Source organism: Daphnia magna, linkage group LG10 (assembly GCF_020631705.1).
Source record: "Daphnia magna isolate NIES linkage group LG10, ASM2063170v1.1, whole genome shotgun sequence".
NCBI lineage: Eukaryota > Metazoa > Arthropoda > Branchiopoda > Diplostraca > Daphniidae > Daphnia > Daphnia magna.
Genome location: NC_059191.1, coordinates 6,165,236 through 6,183,620, shown reverse-complemented (window position 1 = coordinate 6,183,620; position 18,385 = coordinate 6,165,236). Strand labels below are relative to the sequence as shown.

Here is an 18,385-nt window from a genome sequence, read left to right as displayed (position 1 = left end):
ATCTCGGTCAAAGGGCCGTTCGAGAGGCCCTCCTGGAGAAGTGAGTGACCTCACTTTGGGACAGAAAGGTACGTGGTTGTCCAGGGAAGTTTCCCTACCGCGGGAGGTTCCAGATCCGTCACAATTCCAGTCTGATTCCGAGCCACGGGGCGAGGAATTCGAGGACGCACAGAGCTGCCAGGATTCTGGGAATCCGGAAGCAGGGGGTGCTGTGGCGGAAGGGACATACGAGTCCGTAGCTGCACGTAAGCAGCACGAGGGGGCTCGTGAGGTAGGGAACGAAGGAAGGGTTAACGCACGTACCGGGGCGGGTAACGAGAAGCGGCAGGAAGTGCGGGTCGTCGATCGTGATCAGGGATCACGCACGCGTCAGGCGGAGTTCGACGACCGCGAGTCGCTTATCCCGCAGGTGTCAGTCTCCAGTGTCCAGGAAAGGATCGACGAGCAGCGGAGGAAGTCGTACGACCCAAATTCGCTCGGAACGCAGGGGTCGGTGACTGGAAACCGAGAGGTGTGGCAGGGGTTGGCGTGGGCGGAAGGCGCTGCCGACAGGAAACGCATAGTTAGCGTGGAAGCCGATACCTCCGGGGTCATCAACAGATCGTCGGGTAGCGACAGCGGACAGCCGTTGGAAGCGAGGAACGACGAGCAGCAAGGGGTGGGCTTGGAAAGAAGAAGCCTGCGCGAAGGCCTACGGCCTAGAACGTTTAGTACTCCACAGGAAGCGGCGGCGGTGAGACAGGGACGCGGCGGAGTCAGCGTAGGAGGATCGCCAAGCCGACAGTCTCTGGAAGATCCTGAACTCGAGTGGGACCCGTTTTTGGAAGAGGAGGAAGACATGGCGGAACGCCCAATGTTCCACTACAAGGAGCCGGAAAAGTTCCGGGGCACGCCAAAGGAAAACGCAATGGAGTGGATAGACCGGTTCGAAAGGATTGGTCGCCATAATCGTTGGTCGAATAACGATCTTGCAAGGGCTATTGATGTTTCGCTCGAGGGTGCTGCCTACAAATGGATTGTAGGCCTTGAGGCGAGAAACGCACGCCCAGAGCACTGGGAGGACCGGGAGGTCCAAGTAGCCGGAACTGAGGACGAGCCAGCACACTACAGAGAGGTGCGTGGGCTCAAGACGCTTTTCCTGAAGCAGTTCGTGGCGGTAAACCTGAAGCGGCAGACGGAAAGGAAGCTGCGCATGCGGGTCCAAGGAAAGGAGGAAGACATCACGGAATACTACCATGATGTTATGGACATGTGTCGCATGGTTCAGCCAGACATGGCCGAAGAGGTGCGCATAGACCACCTTTTCAGGGGATTGAGCCCGGCTCTCTACGAGAGGCTTTACGTGTTGGGCATTAAATCGTGTGAAGAATTCCTGGAGGAGGCGAGACTTCACGCAGATGCCGTAAAAACAGCCTATGAGAGGGGGTACGAGGATTCGCGTAGAGAGTGCGAGAAACCGGCAGTCGGGGCAGTAGGCCTTGACAAGGTGCAAGACCTGCAGCGCCAGATTCAAGAACTGAGGGACGAGCTAGCCCGGGCAGGAGATCCTTCGAAGAGGAAGGAGAAAGAAGAGGATCAAGGCAAGCCCGACCCGAATGCAGTCGTTTGAATATTGGTGTTTAACCCGGATTAGTTTTATCAAATGTTAAAGTAGAAAACATGGGGGTCTCTATTTGTTATGCCTTGTGGGGTTTGTTATCCAGTTTAGGGAACCCATGTCAGTAGGTAGGAGGGGGGATGTAGCGCAAATGTACTTTGTCGCTTAGCGCCGGATGCTAAGAGATGCAAATGTGCGATGTCAATGGACTTTGCCACTCTGGCCGGATGTCAGAGGACTCAAAAGCCCGTCTATGACCGGCCAGAGGGGCAGTACAATGTAGTGATTCAGTCTACTTGTTGGTGCTGTCAGTGCTGTCTCTGTGTAATGCTGTATGTGTGGGTCGTGTAAGCTGTCTATGACTGAATACATCCCTTAAACCCAGTGAATCTGTTACAATACTGTACTTGTTTACAATGTACCGTAGCAGACTTAAAGGGATTGACTGTGACTAGTGACTGTAGTGTCAAACTGTTTTCGTTTTTAATGTTATGAGTAGTGTAGTTTATAATGTCGGTAATGAGTTATTTGACACAATTGGTCTTTTTAGGTTATCTGATTATGCTAAAGGACTTATTCATAAGGAAAAATAAGTTTACTTAGAAAAACAAGTACCTTTCATTAATTTTCCAGGAAAAATAACAGCTTTTTTGGAGATAAAATATTTTGTATTATATCAGAACAGAGGTAAAGTTCACGATTCCAAAAGATTTTGTAACGAAACTAACTACAACTTAATTAAATATATTATTTTTCATTTCCTTCCTATAAGGCCCGAGAGGACAAATACCGCAGGTCGGAAGGCAGACTTGGCAACTCAGCATCCAATCTTGGTCTATAGGTATTATATATGACAATTCTACATAGAATAACTATATAGGTACACGATCGCTTTCCACGATATACCGTGGAAATCGATCCATTCCACGATAATAAGCTCCTCCCCTTCTGGGCGGGGCTAGCCATTCCACGATCGTTTTCCACGATATACCACGGCCCGCGGGCCAAGATAAAATGCGGACGCGGACCGCGGACTGCGGACAGGAGAAACTGCGGACTTTCACCTGCGGACTGGCCCAAAATTTTTGACAGCAGTCCGCAGTTTCTCCACAGGGTAGCTGTCCCCAGTCCGCGTATTATACGGGGATACAGCATTCCATATAGACATGTCTATGCGATGGTAAGGCAGAAAATTTATAAGTAAAGTCTTCATTTCATAATAGTATTTAACATTAAAATTTCATAATATATCTAGCAGCAAAATTTGACTTGTCTTTACAGGCATTAAATTTACTCTAGTCAAGACAGATCAACCTTATTTTTGTCATGCATTGGCTGTTGTTCGATAACTGTTGCTTTTTAAAAATATGCTATGCATGCAACAATTCCAATGAATAAAAATCAAAATGCGCACAGCTCTTAGCAGCTGACTATTTTATTTATTTTTTTCCTATAGGCCAAATCCATTATATTCTATTTTCTTTTATGCACAACTAAGAATTTGAATTAGACAACCGTAGCGCAGTTAAGTCGTCCTTCAGAAGGCGGCAATGTGGTACCAAACTTTGCAAAGAATGGTACCACAAGAAATGTCTTCCAAAAGAGCAGCATTATTCCTTTCATGAGTTTTTAAAAACCCCTTGGAAATACCCCAAATCCTTTTAAGTTTATTACATGTTTTATTTGCATTGTTGTACCAAGAGTTTACCTAGTTAAGAAGTAACCATGTTATATAAACTGTCCTTTACTTTCATATTTTGAATAATGCATATGTTGACTTTTAAATACTATTTTTAGTTTGAAATTTAATATCAGATATGGGCATGGAGTCCGCAGATACCAGTCCGCATTTTATCCTGTCCGGTCCGCACTTTCAATCGCTCCATGTTCGAAACGGTCCGCATTTTATCCCTAAGTCCACGAAAAATCTGTCAAAAAATTTTGGGCCAGTCCGCAGGTGAAAGTCCGCAGTTTCTCCTGTCCGCGTCCGCATTTTATCCTGGCCCTTTTGGGGCGATGCACAGTGGTGGTAACTAGAATCAGAGTCATCTATCGAGAGAAACTGAGTTATTCAAGGGTGTTACTAAACTATGGAATTGGAACTTCGAAAATGGAAGTATAAAATCTGGAATTCGATGTATTAGTATTCTATTACCAGAGTAAAAGAATACTGGTGTAGCCACGCTTATGGCGGGCCCTCCCATTGCCTTTTTGGCCTGAAAGTCTTTCTGTCCCATAACGAAAGCTCCACAGCGGCTGTGTTGTGAACTTGTGATGTATTACGTTTTCGCTATGTTTTCGCTCATTTTCGTCGTCTGTACTTCAGAAAGTAAACAAAAAGTGGCTTAATTAATTATTGTGAAAAAATGTATGTATAAACATATGGGTTGTTATAACAATAACAACCCTTCAAACTCAATTCATAGGTGGCAGTTACGGTTATGGGACACTTAAATCGATATCTTGCCTCATTTTCTCACAATCGATACGCGAAATTGGCAACATCTTTTGGGAAAAAATCCGAGAGGGGGAGTTAACATGGCCGTAGCCCGGACCAAATGGGACGGGTTTTTTCTTAAAGGGTTAAAATTAACGGGTTTTCTTCCTTAAAGGGTTTTGAACCGGTTCGACGATCCAAAAAAATGACCCGTCCCGCTTGACCCATGGGTAAGAAAAAACAACCCATGTCGGGTTATGTCCCGCGTAATTATCGGGTCAAACGCACTTTTCTTCTCTTCTTTTCAGTCTCATCATGGTCTAAGATTTGGGAGGTCCCCGAACTGTCGTCTGCTAGCTGTTTCGTCTGCTATTTTCGCGGACAAATTTTGGGGCACTCGCTAGGGGCGCTGACTGTCCGGATCAGTCATAACATTTCCCTCCAAAACGTTGTGAACAATGGGGAAAATAGTCGCTTTTGAGTTTTTCTACGCTGTTTTATTGATGATTAAAAATTACAAAACAAAAAAAGAAACTTGAATCAATTCCTCATCAGTTGCCGGGTGCAGAATAATTGGACGATTGACAGTTGGTGAGTCCTTAGCTGATACAACAAATATGACAACTATTGCTATTATTTATTTTCAAATCTTCTTATTCAACAGCCAACAGACATGGTATACTAGTGCCAAACAGCACAACAGACCAGGAATTGCAACACATTCGAAATTCTTTACCAGATTCTGTCAAGATCCAGCGTGTTGAAGAACGCCTCTCAGCTTTAGGAAATGTAAGTTGTTTTGCCAGTAATTAATGGCCTCATAAAAATCTGTACATATTTCATTTTGCATTTTCTAGGTTATTGCATGCAATGACTATGTTGCATTAGTTCATTCTGATTTGGACAAAGAAACTGAAGAAGTGCTTGCAGACACATTGAATGTGGAAGTTTTCCGTCATACAATTGCAGGCTCTGTCCTTACAGGTTCGTATTGCGCCTTCTCTAACCAGGGAGGTATTGTCCATCCAAAAACTACTGTTGCAGACCAAGATGAGCTCAGTTCTCTTCTGCAGGTGCCTCTAGTGGTAAGTGCTAAGATAGGAAGAGCAGGAAATATGACAACTAACAACAATTTATGTGCTTTCCTTCCTTTTTTGACAGGCAGGAACAGTTAACAGAGGTAGCGATGTAATCGGTGCAGGCTTAGTAGTGAATGATTGGTCAGCTTTTTGCGGATTCGACACGACAGCTACCGAGATTTCTGTCATCGAAAACGTGTTCCATTTGAATGAAGCCAATCAACCGAGTGTCATTACTACAGATATGAGGGAATCACTAATCGAGACGTAAGATTACTTCTTTTTATTAAGTAGGTTGATAAAATTCTAACTTTCTTCCCATTCCAACAGGCTGACGTAGATGCTTACAAGGGACAACCAAATACTGTATCACACACGGCTTGAATAAACAAGTTAACATACAATGTTGCACACCAAAATCCTCCGCATCTGTAGTCATCTTGACTGTTCGCTCCCTAATTTTTCCTTTGGTAGTCAAAGCCCAAAAAATGACAAACAACATGCCAGAATTGCTAGTCCTTCAGCAAAAGATGACAGATGCTAGGCAATCTGGAAATGCCATTCAATGTTCTTGAGTCCTAAAATGCAACAATAAAACAAGCTTTTAACAATTAACTATCACACCATGATCACACTTAAAAGCCACTAACATGAAAACATTACATGATAACGTAACATAAATAAGAATTGTTACCTTTGAGTGGCTTAGTCCAGAAGAAGACTGTGACAAGCAACTACTTTTCTCGTTGTTAACAACGTTTTGGAGGGAAATGTTATGACTGATCCGGACAGTCAGCGCCCCTAGCGAGTGCCCCAAAATTTGTCCGCAGAAATAGCAGACGAACAGCCAAAAACAGCCCTAGCAGACGACAGTTCGGGGACCTCCCAAATCTTAGACCATGGTCTCATCATCAGACTTAACCATTACAACGTTTATATTTGGAAAACTTCTTTTTTTGGCCAGCAGCATCGCCTGATTGACAGGATTTAGTTACATTAGGACGTTTTCTGCGACTGGTAGCCAATTTTCAAAACGATTTGTTCCACTATCCACAATATCTTTTCATTTTTTTACAATGAGCTAGAACTTGAAGTAGGAAAGCATAGCATTTTTGCATAGTCTCCAGCAGTTAAAAATTATATGTGATTTTGTTTGGCATAGAATTGTGTAAAACTTGTGAAGAAATTGTGGAAAGTGGAAAAATGGTTTTGAATATTGGCCACCAGTCGCAGCACTATATTGAGACAAACGTCCCGAGGCGCCTGTGGGTTGGTGACTTGGTGGGAGGACCTAAGTTCCCAAATACGCAGAGAGATACCCCGATTCCTGGCCGTTTACTGTAAATTGCTATGTTTTTAAGCCATTCTGCTTTGTTGACTCGAAACTTAGCGTAAGAGTAGAAAGCTTCTTTGTCTTACTACTAGATGGCGCCACATCTCGGGTTAGCCCGAGAACCCCTTGAACCGTCCCGAAACCCGTCCCGGAAAAAAAAATTCCTTAAAGGGTTGCCTTTTATCGGGTTTTTTTTTCCTTGACCCGGGATCTGACCCGGGTTTTCATGACCCGGGCCACAGCCCTACTCTGCTCTGCCTCTGCATAGTAGAAGAGGGGATGGTATGTTCACTTACTAGAAATTTCCCGTAAGGCTAGATCCTCGGTTTTTCAGTGTTTTTTCAAAGTTCTTTGTCTCGATAAATGGTGCTGCCACCAAGCGTAGCGCCAACTTCAACAGTTTTTTTTTAAGAGCGAAGAAGAAGTAAAGCTGTTAAGTGTGCTCGTTGTGAATTGCAATAATGTCTATTTCAAATCCTGTAAAAGTGAAAAGAAAATACTGTCTAATTTGTGGCAGTATTATGTCAATTGCTATACTGACCCGCGCTAAACTTTCAAACGTAGTTCTCCGGAAAATCCGCTTGGTGTCACTACCATTTATCGAAGCAACCTGGGATCTAGCCTTATGGGAAATTTCTAGTAAGTGAACATACCATCCCCTCTTCTACTATGGCCTCTGCTTTTAGCCAGAGTAATAAAATACTGCTGTAGCCACGCTTATGGCGGGCCCTCCCATTGCCTTTTTGGCCTGAAAGTCTTTCTGTCCCATAACGAAAGCGCCACAGCGGCTGTGTTGTGAACTTGTGATGTATTACGTTTTCGCTATGTTTTCGCTCATTTTCGTCGTCTGTACTTCAGAAAGTAAACAAAAAGTGGCTTAATTAATTAGTGTGAAAAAAGTAAGAGCATGAAGAGATTTCTTAACAACCCTTAAAACTCAATTCATAGGGGGTGTTACGGTTATGGGACACTTAAATCGATATCTTGCCTCATTTTCTCACAATCGATACGCGAAATTGGCAACAACTTTTGGGAAAAAATCCGGGCCAGGATAAAATGCGGACGCGGACCGCGGACTGCGGACAGGAGAAACTGCGGACTTTCACCTGCGGACTGGCCCAAATTTTTTGACAGCAGTCCGCAGTTTCTCCACAGGGTAGCTGTCCGCAGTCCGCGTATTATACGGGGATACAGCATTCCATATAGACATGTCTATGCGTTGGTAAGGCAGAAAATTGGTAAGTAAAGTCTTCATTTCATAATAGTATTTAACATTAAAATTTCATGATATATATAGCAGCAAAATTTGACTTGTTTTTACAGGACAAGACAGATCAACCTTATTTTTGTCATGCATTGGCTGTTGTTCGATAACTGTTGCTTTTTAAAAATATGTATGCATGCAACAATTCCAATGAATTAAAATAAAAATGCGCACAGCTCTTAGCAGCTGACTATTTTATTTATTTTTTTCCTATAGGCCAAATCCATTATATTCTATTTTCTTTTATGCACAACTAAGAATTTGAATTAGACAACCGTAGCGCAGTTAAGTCGTCCTTCAGAAGGCGGCAACGTGGTACCAAACTTTGCAAAGAATGGTACCACAAGGAATGTCTTCCAAAAGAACAGCATTATGCCTTTCAGGAGTTTTGAAAAACCCCTTGGAAATACCCCAAATCCTTTTAAGTTTATTACATGTTTTATTTGCATTGTGGTACCAAGAGTTTACCTAGTTAAGAAGTAACCATGTTATATAAACTGTCCTTTACTTTCATATTTTGAATAATGCAATAATGCATATGTTGACTTTTAAATACTATTTTTAGTTTGAAATTTAATATCAGATATGGGCATGGAGTCCGCAGATACCAGTCCGCAGTTTATCCTGTCCGGTCCGCACTTTCAATCGCTCGATGTACGAAACGGTCCGCATTTTATCCCTAAGTCCACGAAAAATCTGTCAAAAATTTGGGCCAGTCCGCAGGTGAAAGTCCGCAGTTTCTCCTGTCCGCAGTCCGCGGTCCGCGTCCGCATTTTATCCTGGCCCAAAAAATCCGAGAGGGCCAGGATAAAATGCGGACCGCGGACTGCGGACAGGAGAAACTGCGGACTTTCACCTGCGGCTACTGGCCCAAAATTTTTTACAGCAGTCCGCAGTTTCTCCACAGGATAGCTGTCCGCAGTCCGCGTATTATACGGGGATACAGCATTCCATATAGACATGTCTATGCGTTGGTAAGGCAGAAAATTCGTAAGTAAAGTCTTCATTTCATAATAGTATTTAACATTAAAATTTCATAATATATATAGCAGCAAAATTTGACTTGTTTTTACAGGACAAGACAGATCAACCTTATTTTTGTCATGCATTGGCTGTTGTTCGATAACTGTTGCTTTTAAAAATATGTATGCATGCAACAATTTCAATGAATAAAAATAAAAATGCGCACAGCTCTTAGCAGCTGACTATTTTATTTATTTTTTTCCTATAGGCCAAATCCATTATATTCTATTTTCTTTTATGCACAACTAAGAATTTGAATTAGACAACCGTAGCGCAGTTAAGTCGTCCTTCAGAAGGCGGCAACGTGGTACCAAACTTTGCAAAGAATGGTACCATAAGGAATGTCTTCAAAAAGAACAGCATTATGCCTTTCAGGAGTTTTAAAAACCCCTTGGAAATACCCCAAATCCTTTTACGTTTATTACATGTTTTATTTGCATTATTGTACCAAGAGTTTACCGAGTTAAGAAGTAACCATGTTATATAAACTGTCCTTTACTTTCATATTTTGAATAATGCATATGTTGATTTTTAAATACTATTTTTAGTTTGAAATTTAATATCAGATATGGGCATGGAGTCCGCAGATACCAGTCCGCAGTTTATCCTGTCCGGTCCGCACTTTCAATCGCTCCATGTACGAAACGGTCCGCATTTTATCCCTAAGTCCACGAAAAATCTGTCAAAAAATTTTGGGCCAGTCCGCAGGTGAAAGTCCGCAGTTTCTCCTGTCGGCAGTCCGCGGTCCGCGTCCGCATTTTATCCTGGCCCAATCCGAGAGAGGGAGTTAACATGGCCGTGGCTACACCAGTATTCTATTACTCTGTTTTAGCTTTTACACCATGATTTGAGCATGGTGTAAAAGGGAGGTGTACCAACTCTTCAGTTAAGAAGGGTATCTCAGCTGAAGCCTCTTCGTGGTACAAGGTTATCAATCGTCAGAGACGCCTGGTGGCCGATCTTGAACTAAATGAAAAACCCACTTGAAAAATATTCTAAGTCCAAAACAGTGGATCCATCCCTATCGGCATTCGCTACGGGCCTACGGCCCATGGCAATAAGATGGCATTTCAAAATTAATGTTATTATCTTTCTTGTTTGGAAAAAAAATATTTCAAGTACTGTATGATCACACTCTATATTTAAAAAGAAATTAAAAGATAGTTTAAGTATTACTTTGTATTAAATTTCTTGTATGGGCATTTTTGGCCAGTTTGAAACTCGCCTGGACTGTCGTTTGTTCTTTGGACAATAAAACATCTTTCAAACGTTTAGATTCAAAATAATATCTCACTTTTACATACTCCATTATTAAAGTTCCCATATTACAATGGCGATGAGTATCACAAAAAAGGGGCAGTACATTGGTTAATTTAACTTTTGCTATACACTCTTGGAATGTATCAGTGATATAAATATGATTAAGTGACTTAAAGTGGTTTGAGACAACTTTTTCAATTGCGCACAAAGTTTGGTACATTGACAGGGTGACAAACACCAGTCCACCTTTGGTTCGAGCTCTCGTGTATGCATCTGCGTCAAAATCACTTGGTAGATCTGCTTCTTTGGTAATTACGGTCTGTCTGCATGCCTCACACTCGAAAAGGTTTTCTCTCGTTTTCACCATGTAACCTGCTACATCGTATATGAGAAAGTTACCGATTCTATCTTCTTTGGACAAGGGCAACTCGTTCACGTAACGCTTTCCCAGCTCTTCCATTAAATCATCTTTCATTGCTACCCTTAAATCAGTAGCAGCCTTAGCATTGTCGGGGAATTTTTTAATGAGACACTCCTTAAAATCGACGAGCACCCTAATATGGTCATCATTTTCTACATTTGCGTTCCGCAATAGTATCTTCGCGGGTGTGTACAATGACATCATCCTGATAATATGTAGAAAACTTGCAGCCGTTGGATGTGTATCGACTGAACGTATGCGCCCAAAAAGTCATCTATAGGCAAAAAAGGATAGTTCATTAAACGATTATTTGCATTTTTTTTTACAAATATATACCTCTAAGGCGTCTTGGTTCCATTTTGCTGTCAGTACGAAATCGTATTTCTCTAAAGGGTTTTTTGGATTCAATAACTCTTCTGTCAAGTCAATGGTGCTACGGATAGACAAGCGCCAGCCATCTAGAGTCGTATCTGACGCAAATGCGGCCATTATTGGACGTTTTCCAGGATTGCGATGGCACTCCTCAGTTAACTCTATTATTTTTAGCATGTCTTCGAGTACAGATTTTTTCCCCTTTGTTACCTTTCCCTCCATTTCGACTAAATTATTCCAGTTGTTCCCATTAATTGACTCACCCTTGTGTCGTCCATTCATAATGTCAAATGTGTCATTAATAAGCTTTGAAAGCTTTTCTGTAGCTTCCGATCCTAATAAAATAATGAGTTAGATTTATAAATTTGGAAGATTTAATAAGGTACCATTGAATAAATGCGCTGTTTTTTTGTCTTCTCTTAAAAATTTTAAAGCCATGGCCATATGTTTGGAGTACAGCTGTGTGGCCAAGCTTACCGTCATTCTCTGCCAGGTTGATGGCCAAATGTGAGCAAGTTTTAACTTGGGAACCAATTTCAAACCAAGCAACCTTTGATGCTCAAATACTCTCTGATAGAACATGTGGTAGACAGTGTGCCCGGCAAACTGAGAAACATAAAAAGGAAAGTATTAGTCTCCATTTGCTTAAGTATACTTTAAGCACATTTACAACCTGAGCAATTTTTTGAAGCACAATTTATTCACCATTTTTGGAAAGACGCTATCAAGGCGTCAACCAAACGACGCCATTAATGTGTTCAAACTTTCAGTACGACTAATGGAAAACCGTTGACGACTGATCCGAAGGTAACATTTGCTCACAAGCTCAAGAGATGGCGTTTACTATAGAGAACCAAACAATGCCTACTGGTACCACAAAGAGGCTTCACAAGAGATACCCTTCTTAACTGAAGAGTTGGTACACCTCCCTTTTACACCATGATTTGAGTGCCTATATTATTGCTATTTGGCAACGTTGGCTGGGTTTCCCGGCTAAACGAATAATGAATTGGTGACAGCATGTTGTTGATTGGAGATTTAACCAATAGTTTGGAATTACATCCTTTGATTCGTATAGGTGGAACATTTTGTGTGTGTGTGTAACCGAGGAGTAAATAATTGACGAGTATGAATCCGGCTCAAGTGGAGTTTTTGGCCGAGAATCAAACCATTCAAATAACGCCCAACTTTAGCCACGATCGGCTTTATTTGATCTGCGGAGAAGTGGGCCCATTTCGACCAGGAATCCCTGTTCAAGTTCCATTGTGGATGGCCATTAATTTGAAACAACGTCAAAAATGCCGAATAACTGCTCCTGAATGGATGACAGTTGAAACACTTGTGAAGATCAAGGAAGATGAGGGACAGTCTAAGACATTTACCCCCATGCCTGATGAACATTACATGGTAACCACACAACTTATCTTGGGGGCTGCTCCTCATGACATAGCAAACACAGATGAGATCCGCATATTAGTGAAGGTATTACTTTAAATCCTCAAATGAACTTCAATTGATTTATAATTATTATATTGTAGGACATTTGGGATATGAGAATTGCTAAGCTAAGGTCTTCTGTTGATGCTTTCCTGAAGATTGGTGGCTCTCTTGCTAAAGTTGACCATCTCACTCCGATGGAAATTAATACAGTTCGTCCATTTCTACCCCATGCTTTGGACCAATTATTCAGGCTAAGACAGGTATGGTTAATAATCAAACTGCAAAGTATGTATTCTCATAAACTTATGATTTTGCAGGAGAAAAACTCTACCTACAATCAGACCCAATAAATTTATTCAACAAGCATGTGAGTAAACTCATACCAACTATTAAATCTCTGTGTTGTCCTTACTGAGCTTTGTTACTGTTATTGTGATACATTTAGACTAGAAGTAGTATTTACTTAACTTCATTTGGTTTGGTTTTTTGTTTCTGATGTTGTCATTAGAAGGCATTTTAAGTGGACTTTAACACACCATAACTCCACCAAAGCACAAAGAATCCTCCCAGACAGTAAAATTATGAATCCTTATTCAAGCATAATATGTAATTTAAACTTGCCACCTGATTGTATCCTGATTTTTACAAACCTGAAATTGGAATCCAAGAAGGCAAGAATGAGAGATGTGATTTAAAAACATTGCGATCCCATCCAAACATCCAAATAGGTAGTACATGCAGACCTCCAACCGCAAGGATCCCATAAGGTGTTTTGAAACCTATGCAATAGGATATAGTAAATTACATGAAATCTGCTTCTTGGAATTTTCCACTCCATTACCTTTTGCCATAACTTTGCTCACATAGACTGGAGCATTTGCAAATGAATCTTTCCACAGTTGTTCTCGCCACCCAGCTCCATGACAGTGGTTGCACACATAGGTGATCCATTCCAGGTTGGCGACAACCAACCCCCACTATATGTATTCATGATTACAAAACATCCTTGTTGGTAGTAATTTTCAATGCAAAATTACCTTAAAGTTTGACCAAATCAAAGTTCTTCCAATATTATCAATGATTACATCAAGCTGTAAAAGATTAATAGAAATTAAAGGTAGTTTCTTTGATTTTTTCAACCTATCTTTTACCCATGCCCCAAATGAAGAACACTGATTTAATTTTCTTGCTGCATAACCATCAATTCCATCACATGCAGCAAAAATAGAATAGAGTAGCACAGCTGTCTCTGGGGATTCATCTTTTATGTGATGTGCTGCAATGATGAGTACAAGTCTTGCGTAACCTGTGTGAAAAAACGTTGATTTTAGTACCTATGAACTTTTCCCTTCCAATAATTGCTAGTCTAGATTTACCGATCAGATTAGGTACGTAAAATGGAATGGCAAGATTGGAACTGGAATGCGATTCCATAGCTTAAGTTCTCCCCGATTCTCGGCAGAGAATTAAGCAGCTCACTTTATTGTTGGACACACATTTAGGACTGGGGTATTGCAACTGTTCCCTTACAACATTGAAAAATTGGCTCTTGCGATGACGATGATTTTGTTATTGTCTCTGTTCTTCATAACTAATGCAAGATGGCTATGTTTTATCTTTAGATAATCACCGTGAGATGGCGTCAAATAGCCCTGATCCTTCAAAAATTCGGCGGTTAATCAGCCACGTTCGAAAGCCTCTAGTCTTCCGTGGATTAATAGAATCGTGGCCTATGCTAAAGTTTTCTCAAAATGACTGGGATAATTTGTTTCGTCAAATGGTGTTAGAATGCCGAGTTGGTAGCAGAAACTCCCGAGGTGATCAACCTCAATGGGAAGGTGAATCTGACAATATCAAGTGCACGTACTCCGAGTTCATCAAGTGGTCCGAGAATTCTGGTGATGTGTGTAACCCGGAAATGAGTAGTTTAGAAACGGACAAACATTTCCTCTATTATGGTTACAAATATATGAAGGACATTTTCGATTCGGAAGTCCTGCGAATGACGGAATGGAAAGCGTTCGGCTATCCCGAAAAAAATGGAGCTGAATCAACGTTCTGGATGGGTACAGCTGGTGCCCACACTCCGTGCCATTATGATACCTATGGATGTAATCTAGTGGCCCAGTTATCTGGCAGGAAGCGCTGGATTCTTTTTCCTCCGGAAGATACTGATTTTCTCAAGCCAACACGCGTACCATACGAAGAATCGAGTGTTTACAGCAGGATTAACTTTGAAAAATGGATTGGAACCATACCCAATATCAGTGGCACTCATCCCCACGTGGTAGACTTGGTTCCTGGTGATGTTCTCTTCGTTCCGAGGCATTGGTGGCATCATGTACGCAACGAAGAGTTGTCAATTAGCATCAACACCTGGCTGGAACTCTCCAACGATGATCAAGAAGCCCGTCTGCATGAATCGCTGGTCAAGTTCTTAGTGGCGCACACCTGTCGTAATCTACAACCGAATGTGGTTTCCGAATTGCTTAATCCAAACGAAGTATGCGTTTGCTTTAATGTTCTAAATCCCTATTTCCCGGATATTGATTTATAAAATTGTTATTGAAATAAACAGGAAGACATGACGTATGCAGATCTGGATGAAATTCAAAACTTCGTTCACTATTCTTTCAAAGCATTGAAGGATAACGAAGCTGATGGCAGAAATGTACCAGAAGATGTCGATGCTTTGCCAGATGAGCCGTGGATTCTTCCAGTTGTTTGTAACGAATCGTTCGAGCCTAAAGTAAAAAAGGCTCGCTCCGCTGACGCCCACTCAAAAATTGTAGTTCTCGATGTTGTAAGAGCCTTCTGTCATCCGCGTGTTATTGAAACTGTATCGCAGATTCTCAAAAATGAATTTAAAACTTAGAAATATTTTTCATCCAAGGTTGTTCTTTTTTCCCATTTTTGTTCGCTTAGTTTTCGCAAGTTGTTCTAAAGAACTATTTCCGTTTTTTCTTCTGATTCAACTTAGTAATAAAACGAATTGCCTCGCGTTTATGCTTGACTGGGGGCAGTTAACTTTCAAATGGTTGAGGGTTCATCGTGTCTCGCCACGACAAGTAAGAAATCCAAATAGCTTAAAAAATAAAGGAGAAAGTGAACATCAGTTTAAGTTTATTGTCCATTACATATTGATATAACATTTGTCCGATTTTTAGTGAAACTGAAATACTGATAAAATACATGTGCTCTAAAAAGACTAAGAAGAAGGTATATCATGTATGCCTGGCACACAAAAGTTGCAATGTTTATGCACTATCTTATGGTAGATCAAAGAAAACTTGTCGTTGCTGCAAAGTCCACATTGGCAATGTTTTTTTGTTTTTTTCCATTCAATAATAGCCCTATTCACCAAAGAACGTTGCCGGGAATATACTTGTCGATCAGTGATTGATAGTAAGGGGTGAGTGCCTTCACGTCGGGAATAGAATCGCTTTTGGTGTACAAGTCAAATTCACTGTAGAAAATCATAACAATTTACGATCTGTGACCGTATATAATAAAGTGTCAAAGTAGGTTAGGATTACTTGAACTCGCGGACCCATGGAAGCATTTGCAAGTCACGTTCGGAACACAGGTGCATGTAATCGCCGCCGGAGTGCCACGGATAGAACGAGTGAAACCTATTCATCATATCATAAAAATATAAACAAAGTCGTGTGAAAAGCAATAACGCGCGCACAATTTTCTCCTGTCATATAACGAGAAAAGTCAAATTCAGAATTCCAATTCATCGCCTAGATGCGGAACTCGTCTGCAACTTTCCAAACTTCCGGAGAGTATTTAAAGGCCCAGCGTGAGGCAATAAGGAATCAATCGCATCCAGAAGTCCTCGTCAGACGAAACCAAGTAAGTTGGCTAACTCTTCTTTCAAATTTGGCGAATCCAACATTATTCCATTTTAAACATTTACAGGATGAAATTCTACGCAACTGTTTTGGTATTGGGATTGATCTTGGCTCTCAATCAAGCCGCTCCAGTTTCTCCGGAGGAAAGGCAATTTGACAGCATTGGACAGACATTTAGTACCATTGCTGGGATCCCTGCGAGTCTAGCCTCCTTATTCACGCCGCCAGTTCTTCCGAGTTTCAGCGCATTACGCACCATGATGAGCTCCTTCTTCAACTTTTTACCAAATCTAATTACTGATTTGTAAACGCAACTGCCTTACACACGCTGGGCGTCGCTTGTTTTTCTTTTCACATTTTCTTTACAGTTTTTCCGACCGTTTTCCCGAGAAAATAAACAATAAAAAATAAGTCAATGTACTACATACCTGATCATGTAGAGAGCTTCGTCCGGAAGCGTAGTGCCATGATTTCGCAATACTCGATACAAGTATTCGTCATGACCCCAGGACATGGTCACCTGATCCAACCCACACTTGGGAGAATAAATGCCGTATTCGGTGTTGTAACGAGGATCGTTCAAGTCCGGGTTTTCATCAAAAGTGTTTGAATAGTAGACGATAGATGGGGCAAAAGCGGCACCACACACAAAAGTGTCACCGACCACTGCCCATTGCGGCTCGTAAAACGCCATAACCTTAAAAAAAAATCAAACATTAAGACTGCTGTTGGTAGGAAAATAGGAGGTCAATTACTAGATTACCTTGCCCAGATCATGGATTAGACCTGTCAAATGAAACCAGTCACGGTCTGGGTGAGACTCGCGAATACGTTCAGCGGTCTGGAAGGCGTGAACAATATTTGGCAGGTCCGAGTCAGGATCAGATTCGTCTACTAGACTGTTCAGCCGTTCTAACGCTTCCATAATCGTAGAGGAAAAGCGATCGAATTTGCACCATTCGTTCAGCTATAAAAACAGACTATATTGTGAAATTGACCTCAGTGTTGGTAATAATTTATCGTTTACTTTTCCCTGGGCGAATTCCATTGTCTGATGAGTATGCATCAATCTGTAGGTGCGAAACACCCGTTGGTGAATACTGTCATTGCCGTCGTATTGGCGGAAGGCCTCTATGGGTTTATTTGCAAAAGTTGGCTCGGGTCGGAACATCCTGGAAATGTCCGTACATTCGACCTACAAACAGTTAATTAACTAATAGTTTAATTTATCCTTTTAAGTCAAATAGAAAGTTCAAAGTGGAGTCAAAGATATTCTTATTTGGCTAGGAGAAACTTCGGCGGCCGTTCAACTGTCCAGTTGAACCTTGCTATTTTGGCCGTCATAGGAACAATCATGTTTTTACGAAAATGTTCTTCAAAATTGAAAGGAAAGCAGAAGATAAGTTGAGAGTTCAATGACAGATAAGCAACGGCTGAAGAATATTTTCTTGATTGAAAAGTGAAAGCCCCCTCGATATCTAGGAAAAACAGTATCCTCCTCAATTTCCACCCCCTGAAGGCATGAACCCTCCCAAGTTCCAAGAAAAAGCTTAAATGATTTTAACAACAAAACATTTAATGTCACTGAAAAACTATTGTGCTGTAGATGTAAATATCTATACGTTTTAACAACTCGTTCAGATTCATTTGACTAATTAGAAATATAGAAATTCAATGTCGTGGCATTGGCAATGTCTTAAAATCTGTATCGCTCCTCACAGTTTTTGCCATGTACTTCTAGTATTAACTAGCAAGTAAGCTCTTACTTAGACGACAAATAAAACTTTAAAACCACGTTCTAGAATGTATAGTCTCGTAATAAACGAAGGAAACATCTCATTGAGAACGTACCTGATGTTTGGCGATGATCCTCATTTTGGCTCTTAGCTGGTATTTCTATTACGTCGTTCTAGTCCGCTGTCTAGCCTTGCACTGAAATTCCGCTTGCTGCTGCCCTCCAAAGCAGCACCATCTTGGTTCATGGAGTTCTTCTTGTAAAGGTAATAATACTATCTGTAGATATGCGTCCTGCGTATATGGCCATATGTTTTTCTCTTTTAAAAACAAAAGACCAAACTTACCGATGAAATCAACTTGTTTGCTATACTGGCCGTTGCAAAGAGAAAGTCGCTCGCAGATGATGCCCCCAGCCAAATACCTTCATCCAAAAAGAAACACGTTGTGTAACGATAAATTTGGCGGTCGCCGTATTTCCTACTTACCTACGTCCTTGTTTTCTAAGCTGTTGTGTTTATTTTGAATTTCCTTTTGAAAATCCTTTGGCAATTCACCTAGTTTTAGT

At 41.3% G+C, this 18,385-nt stretch overlaps 6 protein-coding genes and 1 long non-coding RNA gene across 7 annotated transcripts; 4 read left to right on the top strand and 3 right to left on the bottom strand.

Moving 5' to 3' along the window:
- Positions 1-4,582: 4,582 nt before the first annotated feature.
- Positions 4,583-5,728, top strand: LOC116934916 (eukaryotic translation initiation factor 6-like; the record flags this gene model as incomplete). Its single annotated transcript, XM_045180549.1, has 5 exons — positions 4,583-4,625; positions 4,699-4,823; positions 4,892-5,119; positions 5,196-5,380; positions 5,444-5,728. Coding segments are annotated over 5 exons (591 nt in total), but the record flags the coding sequence as incomplete, so codon positions are not given.
- A 1,778-nt stretch (positions 5,729-7,506) lies between these two features.
- LOC123476880 lies at positions 7,507-7,892 on the top strand. Its single transcript, XR_006651904.1, has 2 exons — positions 7,507-7,684; positions 7,770-7,892. It is a non-coding gene; the product is annotated as an uncharacterized LOC123476880 (long non-coding RNA).
- Positions 7,893-9,894: 2,002 nt separating this feature from the next.
- Positions 9,895-11,616, bottom strand: LOC123466564. The gene is made up of 4 exons (XM_045180442.1): positions 11,460-11,616; positions 11,173-11,392; positions 10,751-11,121; positions 9,895-10,688 (listed from the first exon to the last, which is right to left on the bottom strand). Exons 2-4 carry the CDS (start codon positions 11,366-11,368, stop codon positions 10,560-10,562), a joined length of 696 nt encoding a protein of 231 aa, XP_045036377.1. The 5' UTR covers positions 11,369-11,392; positions 11,460-11,616; the 3' UTR covers positions 9,895-10,559.
- A 298-nt stretch (positions 11,617-11,914) lies between these two features.
- Positions 11,915-12,601, top strand: LOC116932491 (DNA replication complex GINS protein PSF2-like). Its single transcript, XM_032940257.2, has 3 exons — positions 11,915-12,268; positions 12,325-12,491; positions 12,544-12,601. The coding sequence occupies exons 1-3, from the start codon at positions 11,915-11,917 to the stop codon at positions 12,599-12,601; spliced, it is 579 nt and encodes a 192-aa protein (XP_032796148.2).
- LOC116932396 (HSPB1-associated protein 1-like) lies at positions 12,397-16,494 on the top strand. Its single transcript, XM_045180440.1, has 5 exons — positions 12,397-12,486; positions 12,544-12,593; positions 13,849-14,729; positions 14,805-16,084; positions 16,151-16,494. Exons 3-4 carry the CDS (start codon positions 13,863-13,865, stop codon positions 15,099-15,101), a joined length of 1,164 nt encoding a protein of 387 aa, XP_045036375.1. The 5' UTR covers positions 12,397-12,486; positions 12,544-12,593; positions 13,849-13,862; the 3' UTR covers positions 15,102-16,084; positions 16,151-16,494.
- LOC116935028 lies at positions 12,493-13,826 on the bottom strand. The gene is made up of 6 exons (XM_032942414.2): positions 13,603-13,826; positions 13,378-13,532; positions 13,264-13,317; positions 13,068-13,203; positions 12,877-13,005; positions 12,493-12,814 (listed from the first exon to the last, which is right to left on the bottom strand). The coding sequence occupies exons 1-6, from the start codon at positions 13,658-13,660 to the stop codon at positions 12,696-12,698; spliced, it is 651 nt and encodes a 216-aa protein (XP_032798305.1). The 5' UTR covers positions 13,661-13,826; the 3' UTR covers positions 12,493-12,695.
- On the bottom strand, positions 15,333-18,089 carry LOC116932399 (inositol oxygenase). The gene is made up of 6 exons (XM_032940193.2): positions 17,935-18,089; positions 17,111-17,278; positions 16,847-17,050; positions 16,512-16,780; positions 15,763-15,858; positions 15,333-15,692 (listed from the first exon to the last, which is right to left on the bottom strand). Exons 1-6 carry the CDS (start codon positions 17,956-17,958, stop codon positions 15,584-15,586), a joined length of 870 nt encoding a protein of 289 aa, XP_032796084.1. The 5' UTR covers positions 17,959-18,089; the 3' UTR covers positions 15,333-15,583.
- Between the last annotated feature and the right edge of the window lie 296 nt (positions 18,090-18,385).

What these genes read in the sequence shown, in the direction of transcription:
- LOC123466564 (XM_045180442.1), bottom strand. Translation starts at nt 11,368, where the DNA reads ATGTTCTATCAGAGAGTATTTGAGCATCAAAGGTTGCTTGGTTTGAAA. An exon ending in AACAGCGCATTTATTCAATG is followed by an intron (nt 11,122 to 11,172) that starts GTACCTTATTAA and finishes TTATTTTATTAG; the next exon opens with GATCGGAAGCTACAGAAAAG. An exon ending in GGAACCAAGACGCCTTAGAG is followed by an intron (nt 10,689 to 10,750) that starts GTATATATTTGT and finishes TTTTGCCTATAG; the next exon opens with ATGACTTTTTGGGCGCATAC.
- LOC116932491 (XM_032940257.2), top strand. Translation starts at nt 11,915, where the DNA reads ATGAATCCGGCTCAAGTGGAGTTTTTGGCCGAGAATCAAACCATTCAA. An exon ending in AGATCCGCATATTAGTGAAG is followed by an intron (nt 12,269 to 12,324) that starts GTATTACTTTAA and finishes ATTATATTGTAG; the next exon opens with GACATTTGGGATATGAGAAT. An exon ending in TTCAGGCTAAGACAGGTATG is followed by an intron (nt 12,492 to 12,543) that starts GTTAATAATCAA and finishes ATGATTTTGCAG; the next exon opens with GAGAAAAACTCTACCTACAA.
- LOC116935028 (XM_032942414.2), bottom strand. Translation starts at nt 13,660, where the DNA reads ATGGAATCGCATTCCAGTTCCAATCTTGCCATTCCATTTTACGTACCT. An exon ending in TGATTTGGTCAAACTTTAAG is followed by an intron (nt 13,204 to 13,263) that starts GTAATTTTGCAT and finishes GAATACATATAG; the next exon opens with TGGGGGTTGGTTGTCGCCAA. An exon ending in GAGCAAAGTTATGGCAAAAG is followed by an intron (nt 13,006 to 13,067) that starts GTAATGGAGTGG and finishes CCTATTGCATAG; the next exon opens with GTTTCAAAACACCTTATGGG.
- LOC116932396 (XM_045180440.1), top strand. Translation starts at nt 13,863, where the DNA reads ATGGCGTCAAATAGCCCTGATCCTTCAAAAATTCGGCGGTTAATCAGC. An exon ending in AATTGCTTAATCCAAACGAA is followed by an intron (nt 14,730 to 14,804) that starts GTATGCGTTTGC and finishes TGAAATAAACAG; the next exon opens with GAAGACATGACGTATGCAGA.
- LOC116932399 (XM_032940193.2), bottom strand. Translation starts at nt 17,958, where the DNA reads ATGAGGATCATCGCCAAACATCAG. An exon ending in GGATCATCGCCAAACATCAG is followed by an intron (nt 17,279 to 17,934) that starts GTACGTTCTCAA and finishes AACTGTTTGTAG; the next exon opens with GTCGAATGTACGGACATTTC. An exon ending in CCATGGGTCCGCGAGTTCAA is followed by an intron (nt 15,693 to 15,762) that starts GTAATCCTAACC and finishes GATTTTCTACAG; the next exon opens with TGAATTTGACTTGTACACCA.